Source organism: Daucus carota, chromosome 7 (assembly GCF_001625215.2).
Source record: "Daucus carota subsp. sativus chromosome 7, DH1 v3.0, whole genome shotgun sequence".
Lineage (NCBI taxonomy): Eukaryota > Viridiplantae > Streptophyta > Magnoliopsida > Apiales > Apiaceae > Daucus > Daucus carota.
In genome coordinates, this window is record NC_030387.2 from 22,406,504 (window position 1) to 22,419,993 (window position 13,490).

General features: G+C 35.9%; 1 protein-coding gene across 1 annotated transcript; it reads right to left on the minus strand.

The window, feature by feature from the left end:
• Positions 1-8,823: 8,823 nt before the first annotated feature.
• Positions 8,824-12,464, minus strand: LOC135147935 (uncharacterized). The gene is made up of 4 exons (XM_064081992.1): positions 10,981-12,464; positions 10,152-10,866; positions 9,325-9,854; positions 8,824-9,280 (listed from the first exon to the last, which is right to left on the minus strand). The coding sequence occupies exons 1-4, from the start codon at positions 12,462-12,464 to the stop codon at positions 8,959-8,961; spliced, it is 3,051 nt and encodes a 1,016-aa protein (XP_063938062.1). The 3' UTR covers positions 8,824-8,958.
• Between the last annotated feature and the right edge of the window lie 1,026 nt (positions 12,465-13,490).

The following is a 13,490-nucleotide window of genomic DNA, read 5'->3' on the forward strand; positions in this document are numbered from 1 at the left end:
GAAACGTATAATATAAAGATATTATGTGCTAAATAATTTACAGCAGAGTCAGCATATATTCCAAAGGTATTAAAATTTATAGCAGTTGGAATACAAAAATGAAAGTGATTGGCAGCTGTCACTCTAAATGTGTATTCTAATTTGTGACTTACAACTGGCATTTCAAAAAATTTCATACATAAGTATGATCCTTAATTATCATATAATCATATAACATGTTCCAGAGAGAATCATTAGGGAGAGAACCCTTAAAACCATCTCTTTATTTCTAGTATTAGTTAGGGTTCTGCAGCAGAACTTCAAATGAAAAAAAGCATTAGTTAGGGTTCCGCAGTAGAACTTCAAATGAAAAAAATGTCTTATTTATGTATTATGTTTTAAAATTACTTTTGAACACACACAACGATGCAAAAAAAAGATTTAGATCCTGAAAATTTATGAAAACTATAGAGTTCTGCAGCACAACATATGAATCTATTTTTAGCATTGGTTCTCTCTTGAACGCGACCCTCTATAATATATATGGTCATATTCCACATAGAACCATTAGGTATAAAACTCTTATAACACTTACCTTAATTCTAGTATTAGTTACGGTTCTGCAGCAGAACTACACATGAAAAAAAATGTCTTCTTTATATATTATATTCTGAAATTACTTTTGAGCACACACAACGATGCAAAAAAAAACATGTATTTATATTTAGATCCCGAAAATATATGTAAAATATAGGGTTCTGCAGCAGAATGGTTCTATGGTTCTATTTCAAGTATTGGTTGTTTTTTGAGCGCCCCAATTTATTCAATCTATGATATATAATTTATCATTAAAATGTAATGAATCTATCGCGTTGGATTTTATTTGGCTTCTGTAATATTTGAATTGGGGCTGGTTGGATTTTAAAATCGAGTTGATAGACTTTATCAAAAATTACCAAATCTATATATTTAACATCCCGACTTTTCGTAATATTAATTCTAAATTCAAAACAAAAATATCACACAATTTATTAATCCAAATTTGTGTTATAAATATAACGATTACAAAGGCGCAACTATCAATCATTATAATAAGCTACATGAAATAAAATATGGGTCATGTTGAAGAGAGAATCATTAGATAGAGAACCAATATAACCCTTACCTTATTTCTAGTATTAGTTAGCATGGATGAGCGCGGGGGCACTTCGAGGTCGGGGAGTGCTATCCCCGCCCCCGATCCCGAATTCAATACCCATCCCCGCCCCCGCCCCAAACCCCGAACGGGTTTTATTTTCCTCCCCGATCCCTGCCCCGAACGAGGAGCGGGGATCCCCGCGGGGATTCGGGAAATTTTAGTTTTTAATAAAAAAATAATAACTTTATAATATATAATATATTTTTAATAAAAACAAACAAACTACTAACTCCTAATATACTAATAATATAATATTATTTTATATTTTCAATATCAAATCATATTAAAATTGATTTATAATATAAATAAACGACAATTTAAAATATATTATATCACAATATATTTATTATCAATCAATAAAAATAAAGATCATTTTTTTAATTATATTATAAAAATTATCTATTTTTGATAATATATTTAGTAATATATATATATATATATATATATATATATATTATAGTAAAGTTCTATGGAGACCACTTTTTTTGGAGACCGTGGAGACCGTTTATGTTCTGCAAGTAAAATATGCATAAAAATATTAAAAAACTCATAATTTTGCAAATCATGTTGTACAAAGATCATTATATCATTTAAAATCTTGAATATCATGTATGTTTTGCTTGTAGAATATTATATAATATTTTATCCTGCGGAATATGTTTAGTTTGCAGAACATTTGTTCAATTTGCAGAACATACACATTCTACTTATTAAACATAGATGTTCATCAATAATTTTAATGAATTGGTGATATTTCTTCACAAAATAATGTATTGTGCAGTATTTTGATTTGCAAAATTATGAGTTGTAGTAGTGTTTTTATGTAATATTTTACTTGCTGAACATAAGTGGTCTACACGGTCTCCAAATAAAATGGTCTCCATAGAACTTTACTCTCTCTCTCTCTCTCTCTCTCTCTCTCTCTCTCTATATATATATATATATATATATATATATATATATATATATATATTATATTTATGTATATACACAATCGGGGTCGAGGATCGGGGCGGGGAGATATCAATCCCGACCCCACTCCGATCCCTGAATTTTATTATAATACTTTCCCCGATCCATGCCCCGCCCCCGAAAAATTCCCCGAATCCCCGACCCGAACGGGCGGGGATCGGATCGGATCGGGATCGAGCGGGGCGGGGTGAATGTCCATCCCTATTAGTTAGGGTTCTATAGCAGAACTGCACATGAAAAAAAGTCTTATCTATGTATTATATTTTGAAATTACTTAGGAACAAACACAATGATGCAAAAAAACATGTATTTAGATTTAGATCCCGAAAATCTATGTAAAATAGGGTTTTGCAGCGGAACCTTAGTGGTTATATGGTTTTATTTTAAGCATTGGTTCTCCCTTGAGCGCGACCCATAAAATATAATCCACAAAGTCAAAATTATTAATCAATAAATAACTCTTACCATTGTATCATTATTCTGATTTCCACAATCTTATATCTTACCTTTTGCGACACTTTGCCAGTGACCGCCAATGACCGATATCTTATACTTTACGCCACACATTCCAAAGTGACCAGGATTTTATACTTTACGAGTTTACTTTATACTTTTTCGATCGGAATCTTATTCTTATACGATTGAGCTAGTTTACGTCCCTCGTCAAGTGAAATCGAAACTTGACAAGGTATTCTATGTGTTCCAAGAATGTGCGCAAACTAGTTCTATATAACACACTTTCCCGGATCTTATGCTTTATGTGACTAAGACCGGGGATTCACCCTAAGAATTTTCTTACCAATAACATATCAACAACATATTCTCGATAACTAAAATAAAGATTTGAGCACAAATAATCTAACAATATAAAGCACGTTTGCAACGAGAAGTTACATGCACAAATATTTGAGAACATGTAATCAAATCCAGCAGGTAGACGAGAAGCCAGGAGGAATCCACCTAACCAAACTGCTGAGATTCTGCCCTCGAAGAAAGATGTGCGCTATAGGAGAAGCTCGTCTTGTGGGGATGGAGATGTATCCAAAACAAAATCATTCAGTGACATGCTTGAAAGCAATGCGAAAAAGCCGCCACAACCAGAGAGTCATGCTGCTGCTGTTGGGTATCACCCCAATAGGAATAGAATTCTGATTTGAGTTAGAAATTAGAATTGGATTAAGATTATGATTAGGTATATTAGAGTTAGATTCTGATTTGTCTAAGTTTGATGGCTATATAGTCATATTGTTTGATAGGTATGCTTGAGTATAGGTAGGCTTGAGTATCCTAGTTTGTTGGATTGTATTATTGATAACGGTTTTGATTAATAATACAAGTGGGGACGTGGATTTTCACGTCATATAATTTTGTGTGTGTGCGCTTTGTATAAGAAGATTGATCTCGTATATTATTCCTAACAAGTGGTATCAAGAGCTCAGGTTCATGATAGATAAGATGGGAGGAAAATTCGAGATTGAATTGTTTGATGGCAGAAACAATTTTACTTTATGGCAGAGCACAGTGAAAGATTTGTTAATTCAACGAGGATTATATGCAACTCTCGAGGATAAGAAGACCGCTGATGTGGATAATACAAAGTGGGAAGATATGAAATTACGTGCTGCGTCAACTATCCGGTTGGCTCTTGCACCGGAAATCAAGTATGATGTTCTTGAGGAGAATAACCCTAAAAATTTGTGGGAGAAGTTGACAAAGACATATCACTCAAAGTCTTTGGCCAACAAGTTGTTTCTCAAGAAAGATTTGTTCGGACTTAAGATGGAAGAAAACGGAGATTTGAGAGATCATCTAAATCGTTTTAATGGGTTGATCAACCAGTTGAATAATTTGGATGAAAAATTAAAGGATGAGGACAAAGCCATTCTTTTACTTGTTTCCCTACCATATAAGTATAATAATGTGATTACTTCTTTAATGGTTGGGAAAACGAAGTTAACTTTGGATGAGACTACTGTTGTTATTCTTGAAGCTGAAAGATTGATGAAGCAAGGATCGGGTGATACATCGGACGGAAGTGCACTTATGATGGATGCATATAACAGGAAAAAGAAGTTTGATAAGAAACATAACCCTAATATCAAGTGCTTTTATTGTGAAGAATTGGGCCACCATCAATTCATATGTCCGAAAGCAAAAGAAGACCTAAAGGAGTTAAAGAAAATTCGAGAGAAGGGTAGTGCTTCGCTTGTTGAGACGGTTGATGATGCTCTTTTGGTTCAAGAAGACAAGGGATCAAAAGAAGTATGGATACTTGACTCGGGATGTTCTCATCACATATGTGCTAGGAGGGAGTGGTTCTCGTCCTATAAGGATTGTGAGGGAAAGATGATGGCTTTACCAAATGGTAAAACGATAAAAGTTACCGGCGTTGGTGAGATAACAATGAGACTTCATAATGGTCGTATTCAAAAATTAGCTTAAGTAAGGTATGTACCGGAGCTAAATCAAAATCTAATTTCATTGGGTAAATTAGTTGATTTAGGATGTACTGTTATGATGAAGAACGGTTGTTTGGAGGTCACCAAACAAGAATTGGTGATACTCAAAGGTTGGAAGGATAAGAGAAATCTTTTTATGCTAGATGGAGAGGTTGTTACTCAAGGGGAGGCATTGGCGGATGGACGTCAACGTCTTCATTGTGATCGTTAAAAGATTTTGAAACCGTATTGGGTTGAAGGGGAGGATTGTTGGGTATCAACCCAATAGGAATAGGATTCTGATTTGAGTTAGAAATTAGAATTGGATTAAAATTATGATTAGGTATATTAGAGTTAGATTCTGATTTTTCTAAGTTTGATGGCTATATAGTCATATTGTTTGATAGGTATGCTTGAGTATTGGTAGGCTTGAGTATCCTAGTTTGTTGGATTGTATTATTGATAACAGTTTTGATTAATAATACAAGTGGGGACGTGGATTTTCGCGTCATATAATTTTGTGTGTGGGCGCTTTGTATTAGAAGATTGATCTCGTATATTATTCCTAACAACTGCAGCTGCTACAGAATCCTCTGAAGTGGGGCATAGCGGCAAGAAGAAAGGGAAGAAAGGGAGACAAATCGATCCCGCTCTTCTTGGTTTCAAGGTTACAAGCAGGGCCGGCTCAATCAAATTTGGGGCCCTAAGCAAAACTTAAAAATGAGGCCCATTGTTGCGTAAAATACTAATGTGCAAGTGTACACAATCGCAAACAAGTAATATAGTAATAAATACCAGATATCGTTCCTCAATGACTATTTAAACGTATCAATCACAAATAAAATCTAACAGTCTAGCTATCGAACACACAATAAATTGGTGATGGTTTTTATACTAAAACTAAATTTAACCAACTAAAATTATACTAAAGAGCTTAAAGAGTTTCAAATATGAGAAGATAAGTCAGGATAATTATTTCCCCCTAACACAAGAATATCGGCAAAAGAGTCACGAAATATTGCAGCAAATCACAAATTACTAGCTAGAATTCAATGGTCATAGGCTTCTCTCGAAATCACTATGGTATAATTCCTACAATTAAACCAACATATGTCTATGCCAATTTAATATTCGGAATCCAAATAAGCATCAATTCACAAAGCTATGCATGGTCACAATATATGTCTATACCGTAACTAAATTATAATCAAAAGATATAATCATGCACCATTCAAGTCTTGTGTCAATTAATCATAACCCTCTCAGTATTATAATTAACTCAATAACCCACTACAGTTGATCAGACAATAGCAAGTATTAACATGAAAAACACTTGAATGAGTAAACCACAAAATTGCATACAATACTATTTAACAAAACACCAAAATCCTCATGCTAGGGTTCCATAAAAATCCCAACTTTATACAATTAGTTCATACTCAACATCTCAAAATCAACCAACGATGAAAAGAACATGTTCATAAGAATAAGAGTTAGGGAGAGAAATCTAAACAAAAAGATGAAGAAACAAATCCACTGAATGTCTTCAATGGCTGAAATCTCTTCCGTCTTGCTTCTTCTTTTCTCTCTATGCTTGTGCCTCCCTTCTCTATCTCGTACCGTGTCTCTTTCTAATTAGGTCTCAATACCAAACCCTAATATCTATATTAAAAGTATTTTTAATGAATTAATGAAAATACAAGGAGATTTCCGAATCAGAATAGAATTCCAAAAGAGGAAATTCGCTGTTGACTTTTTGACTCTGATTCTGGGCTGATTAGACTGGGATAAAAATGCAACTCCACCTCTGAATTAAAGGCCTTGTTCTAAGCTTCGCGTGGGCTCTTGAATCACCTGATTTGAACTTCTAGAACTCCAGATATGGCCCAAACAGTGAATGCTGCGCAGCTAGCTTCAAAATCCGAATTTTATTCGAATTAAACTCCAATTCTTTCTATTTAAACTCCAATCCATATTTGATTAGAATTCCTTGCATCCTACAATAAAACATTAATATTTATTAAATAAAAATCAAATTAAATACAAATAACTAAAATATAGGGACAATATTAAGATAAAATGCACGCTTATCACATCCCCACACTTAGCATTTTGCACGTCCTCGGGCAAAGAAAAAAAATAAAAAACTATGTCTAAACTAACTAGTACCACTTCCGTAGGTGATCACGATTGCATTTGGAATATGCAATAAGCCCTTTAAACCCCTAGACAGCTCTAGTGGACGAGTAAGGTCTCGTGAGGGTTTGTAGTGAATATACCCACAAAATCCATTTTTTTTGTGTGCCAAGTCTCAAATATGCAACATACATGAATGCAAACTATATGAATATATCACAACTTCAATCATGCAAGTATCAACCTTGTTAACATATAATCCTCAGAAAATGCAACAGTCAATGTATTCATCTATCTCACATATTAGTCATGCTACTCTTTCATTGCAAGTGCGGAGTGCATCGTGTGTGGTCAACATGCTCCTTAGTGAAACAAAATAGAGACCAACAAACTTCAACAGAGTCTTAACCATAAGTCGTTAATCAGAATAATGCTTAAACACTCCGTTACATTAGTGTCAAATCTCGCTTAGGGTCACCTAGGAACTTCTATGCATCTCTTATATTTTTTTTCACTTCCTATTATTTGGTGTGTATGTGCTCGGTCTAAGGTCGGGACGCTTCTCAGGGTAAGTGAGTTACGACCACCATAAGACTTCACCAACCAAATTGTTCACACATGCGAATTAGGTGGCTTATTTGACCGTGCAATGGTTGAGATCCCTAAAGATTTATGCACTAATACCCATTTAACGAGTGTTAGGTCAGCAATCCCAAACCATAAAAGGCTTTAGGTTACTAGGCACAAAATCCCCTCAGACTTAATTACTCAAGTATTAATGAGCCCAACCTAGTCAATTATACCACCATTTTTTTTTTGTGAACTTTATTGCTACTATTTTTTTTCTTTTTCTTTTTTTCTTTTCCTTTTCTTTTCCTTTTCTTCTGTTTAGAAAGTCATGTATATCCCAAAGTTCCCCCTTAAGAATTATAGACTCTAAGCTCCAAAGAGAATAATCAAAATTCTACGCCCGGCTCATAGCTAAAACTCAAGAAATAAGCTGGTCTAAAATCTTGTCTCTAGAGCATTATATAGTATAATTAAATCCGCACAAACAACTTCTAAGCAAGCACAACATCACATATAATCAAGATTACTGACCAAGACATTATGCAATATAAATAATCATAGGATGTCAACATGATATAACAAACTTTCATGGAATTATGAAAATGCAACCAAAAAAGAAAGAAAAATGCTCTACTAAAAAAAATATGCATCTATATGCTCTACAATTAATGAAACTAATATGAATTTCTAAAAATGAGACAAGGCAATATAAAATTAATATAAAAAAATTAAAAAAAATCTAACTATTTTTTTTTTGTTTTAATTTGAAAACCCCTCCCCACACTTAAGTGGTTCATTGCCCTCGATGAATTAATAAATATATTATAATATAATAGAATAGAATTATAATAGTAATAATTAATAATAATAATCTAAAAAAAAGAAGAAAAAAAATTAAGAAAGAAAACTCCCCTTGAAAATTGCCGCTTGAAGATGATTTGTTTGTGACTGAGTTATTCAGCTGGCTTACTAAATAGGAAAGGGTGCATTTCTCATACAACTGCTCTGGTTGGAAGAGTGGTCCACGTTGTGCACTTGTATCATCTAAAGGTTGTGTGTTTGATTCCCAGCTATGACTTTCCTTTGAGTAATGCGCTCGTGAAGAGGAGTTAGCGCCCTGAAGCAGAACAGACTCAAAATGGATGGATGGACTGAAACGCGGGTCAATAATGGGCCTGGACTAGATGGGCCGCGCAGCCCAAGTGGAGCAGAGTAATGCGCTCGTGAAGAGGAGTTAGCGCCCTGAAGCAGAAGCCTTAAACGGCAGTGTGATAAGATAAGATTGCTGGTATTGGTAGGCTGCCTTGTGTGCGCAAGAGGCAGGAGCGCTGCACCGCCGAGCAGGAAATAGAAATTGCCGGTTACATCCACTGCTTTATTCCCGGAAACACACCTGTTTTTTTTTTCAAAAACAATTCTTCCAAAATTTAAATAAAACACTGAGTGTTTTAAATAAATTATTCTCTCAGCTAATGAATTACCTGAAACACTTCATAAAAATTCATCAAGGCATCTTGTGGGAGTAAAAAAATAAAAATAAAAATTCTAAGATCCTAAAATAAAACTGCAAAAATGTATTATATAATATAATTAACTTACGGAGACCTTGGGTTGCCTCCCAAGAAGCGCTTTACTTTAACGTCTTTGGCTAGACGTACCTTCTTCTCAAGGCTCCACCAAATCAACAGAGGTCTTGTCACGAGCAACTTGACCTCCCCAGTAATGTTTCAACCGTTGTCCGTTCACTTTAAATTCACCCCATTGATTATCGCGCAATTCTACAGCTCCATAAGGATACACCTTGATGATAGTGAAGGGTCCAGACCACCTAGATTTCAACTTACCGGGAAATAATTTTAGCCTGGAGTTGAATAATAAGACTTGTTGCCCCACCTCAAACACTCGAGATTGAATGTTTTTATCATGCCATTTCTTTGTCTTTTCCTTGTAGAGCTTAGCATTCTCATAAGAAAAAAATCTGAGTTTTCTAACTCATCAAGCTGTAACATTCTCTTTTCACCGGCTAGTTGCATGTCAAAATTTAAATTTTTCAGAGCCCAATAAGCTTTATGTTCAAGCTCAACTGGTAAATGACACGCCTTCCCAAAAACTAAGCGGTACGGGGACATACCCAACGGAGTTTTATAAGCAGTGCGATAAGCCCAAAGAGCCTCATCCAATCTTGTAGACCAGTCCTTACGGTTCGGATTCACAACCTTTTGAAGAATACCCTTGATTTCTCTATTGGACAACTCAGCTTGCCCATTAGTTTGAGGATGATAGGCTGTGGCCACTTTGTGTCTCACATTATACTTAGCCAATGTATTGGACAACAATTTATTCACAAAGTGCGTACCTTCATCACTGATGATTGCTCGTGGAGTTCCAAAGCGAGTGAAGATATGTTTGTCCAAGAACTTGACGACAACCTTGGCATCATTAGTGGGATAGGCAGCAGCTTCCACCCATTTAGAGACATAATCAACTGCCACTAAGATGTATTCATTTTTATAAGAAGGAGGAAACGGGCCCATTAAATCAATTCCCCACACATCAAACAACTCTACCTCAAGAATATTTGTCCACGGCATCTCATTCCTTCTTGATATATTTCCAACCCTTTGACAATGATCACATCTAACAACATAGGCATGAGCATCCTTAAATAAAGAAGGCCAAAAGAAACCAGATTGTAGTACCTTCGCAGCTGTGCGTTGTCCACCAAAATGTCCACCAGAAGGAGATGAATGGCAGTGGAAAAGAATATCTTCTACCTCATAGTCGGGAACACATCTTCTTACCATCTGATCAGCACCTTGTTTGAACAAATAAGGCTCATCCCAAAAATAAGATTTCATGTCATGTAAGAATTTCTTCCTTTGTTGGCTAGATAGATTTGGTGGCATCAATCCAGTAGCTAGATAATTAGCAAAATCAGCATACCATGGAGTAAAATCAGAGAGTTGTACCTTAAACATTTGCTCATCCGGAAATGTCTCTTTGATAGGAATCATCGAGGAAGGTTCATCAATGTACTCCATTCTCGATAAATGGTCAGCCACATGATTTTCCACACCTTTTCTATCTTGTATCTCGATATCAAACTCCTGAAGTAGAAGCACCCACCGAATCAACCGAGGCTTTGCGTCTTTCTTTGCAATTAAATACTTAATTGCTGAATGGTCAGTGAAGACAATCACTTTCGTGCCAACCAGATATGAGCGAAACTTGTCAAAGGCAAATACTACGGCAAGAAGCTCCTTTTCAGTCACCGTGTAATTCAATTGAGCTCCAGTCAAAGTACGACTTGCATAATAGATAGGATGAAATACCTTGTTCTTTCTATGACCCATGACTGCTCCCACGGCATAATCAATAGCATCACACATTAATTCAAATGGCAAGCTCCAATCTGGTGCAATGATAATAGGTGCAGAAATCAACCTTCGCTTTAGCTCCTCGAAAGCCTTTAAACATGCTTCGTCAAAAAGAAAAGGAGTATCATTCTCCAATAACTTGCAAAGAGGCTTAGAAATTTTGGAGAAGTCTTTAATGAACCGTCTGTAGAAACCTGCATGCCCAAGAAAACTTCGAATGCTCTTAACATAGGAAGGAGGAGGTAACTTTTTGATGACTTCAATCTTCGCCTTATCAACTTCAATTCCCTTCCTTGAAACTTTATGCCCCAAAACGATTCCTTCCTTCACCATAAAGTGACATTTTTCCCAATTGAGTACAAGATTGGTGTATTCACATCGCTCCAAAACCTTCCCCAAGTTATAAAGACAATCATCAAAAGAATTCCCAAATACTGAGAAATCATCCATGAATACCTCTAGAAAGTCACCAACCATGTCTGAAAAGATAGCCATCATACATCTTTGAAAAGTTGGAGGGGCATTACATAGCCCGAATGACACCCTTCTGAAGGCAAAAGTACCATAAGGACAAGTGAAAGTAGTCTTGTGTTGATCTTCGGGAGCAACTGTTATCTGATTATAGCCAGAGCACCCATCAAGAAAACAATAATACTCTCGTCCAGCCAGTCTATCTAACATCTGATCAACAAAGGGCAATGGAAAGTGATCCTTTCTGGTGGCTTTGTTCAGCTTCCGATAGTCAATACAAATTCTCCAACCGCTGACTGTTCTCGTAGGGATCAACTCGTTATTTTCATTTTTTATCACCGTGATTCCACCCTTCTTAGGCACACACTGAACTGGGCTCACCCATGCACTATCCGAGATCGGATAAATAATTCCAGCATCTAGCCACTTAATTACCTCTTTCTTCACCACTTCCTTCATAATAGGATTCAGTCTGCGCTGGCCTTCAATTGAACCTTTCGCACCATCTTCTAACAAGATTTTATACATGCAAATAGAAGGGCTAATACCTTTGATATCTGCAATACTCCACCCAATAGCTTTCTTGTGATTCTTCAGAAGCTCTACCAATTTCTCTTCTTGAGCAATAGATAATTCAACAGAGATAATAACAGGCAAAGTGGAAGAAGGTCCCAAATAAGCATATTTCAAATGAGAAGGAAGATCCTTTAGTTCTAACTCTGGTGGTTCATCAATTGGTGACTTAGGAGTCTTGAACTCCCTTGACGACAGATCCAAGGACTCAAAGCGTCCCCTAGTTCTTGTAACCTGTGAATTAGCTTCTAGCCAAGCTAAGAGTTCAACATTATCACCTTCCTCTTGAGAAATATTCAATATTAATTGCTCCAAAGGATCATGAGAAGAATTAGAGTCTAATTTATCAGAAATTAGCTCATCAAATATGGTGATAGCTGAGCAATCTTCTACATCATCAGAATATTTCATTGCTTTAAAGACATTAAAAGTCACCTTTTCATCTTGAACTCTCATAGTTAGCTCTCCGTTTTTCACATCGATTAGAGTTCTTCCCGTAGCAAGAAATGGTCTTCCCAAGATAATGGGAACCTCTCGATCAGCCTCATAGTCCAACACGATGAAATCAGCAGGAAATATGAACTTGTCTACCTTGACCAGAACATCTTCAATCTTTCCCTCTGGATGAGCAAGAGATCTATCAGCTAGTTGAAGAGTGACAGTAGTAGGCCGAACTTCTCCAATCCCCAATTTTCTAAACACCGACATAGGCATCAAGTTTATGCTAGCCCCCAAATCACATAATGTCATCCCACAATAAGAGTCACCAATAGTGCAAGGAATAGTGAAACCTGTGGCGCCCTCCAAACCCGGGTCAGAAGTTTGGGGTCCACACCATCACATAAACCTATAATTAATATAATATATGCAGTGACCCTTAACTGTCCATGGATCGCAACAGGTTAAAGTATAAAACAAGCCACAACATAACTTTAATTATTACAAACCCAAATCCCAAAATATAAACTTAATTCTTACAAGCTTACACATCATTTGTGTCTTGTTATTCAAACTAGTACATATATAAAAAGCCAAGTGCTGCTGATAGCTCTCTCCATCTCTCAGCCTGGAATCCTGGCCTTACCACTAGCCTGAGGGTCATCGTTACCAACTTTCTCTGCCTTCACTGGAAAGAACATAAAGTATCGCAAGAGTGAGCTAACAAGCTCAGCAAGTATAACAATATCAATTTAAAATATTAATCATAAGCTGAAGGAAACCAGTGTCTCATGGAATCAATCTCAATATCAAAATTTGTTCTTAGAATATTGATTAGAATTGGATATTAGATTTATTTTTAAAAGAAATCAAAGGTTAGGCTGCTGATCAGTCAGACACTAACCCCGAGCAGGTCCCACCATGCTCGTTTACTGGATCCAAGGCACACATTGGCCTAAAGCGACCACTCATCTGGTCTGACCATTCATTTGGTCCAAGTTTAGAAAACTATCCAATTCTATCACAATCAAGATGATCAACAATATTATTCAATAAAATAGAAACATCAACATCATAAATGAATTTTGAAGCAGAAGCAGACTACTATTCAAAGTGTCTCAGATGGATCTCAAAGGAAGAATGAGAAATCACTTCATGGTTTAGCAAAGAATCAAACATTGCCTCATAGGATGGCAAAGCATATCAAAGTTTAGTGTTTATATGAAGAAGGGTTCTAGGTTCATAGAAAGAATCCAAGTATAAATGAATGCTTTTAAGATCAAGAAACTGGGGTTTATGGAAAGAATCAATCAACTGTAAAGTATATGTCATAACAGA

What these genes read in the sequence shown, in the direction of transcription:
- LOC135147935 (XM_064081992.1), bottom strand. Translation starts at nt 12,464, where the DNA reads ATGACATTATGTGATTTGGGGGCTAGCATAAACTTGATGCCTATGTCG. An exon ending in GGAAGAAATTCTTACATGAC is followed by an intron (nt 9,855 to 10,151) that starts ATGAAATCTTAT and finishes CTTGAGGTAGAG; the next exon opens with TTGTTTGATGTGTGGGGAAT. An exon ending in AAAAATTTAAATTTTGACAT is followed by an intron (nt 9,281 to 9,324) that starts GCAACTAGCCGG and finishes TTGATGAGTTAG; the next exon opens with AAAACTCAGATTTTTTTCTT.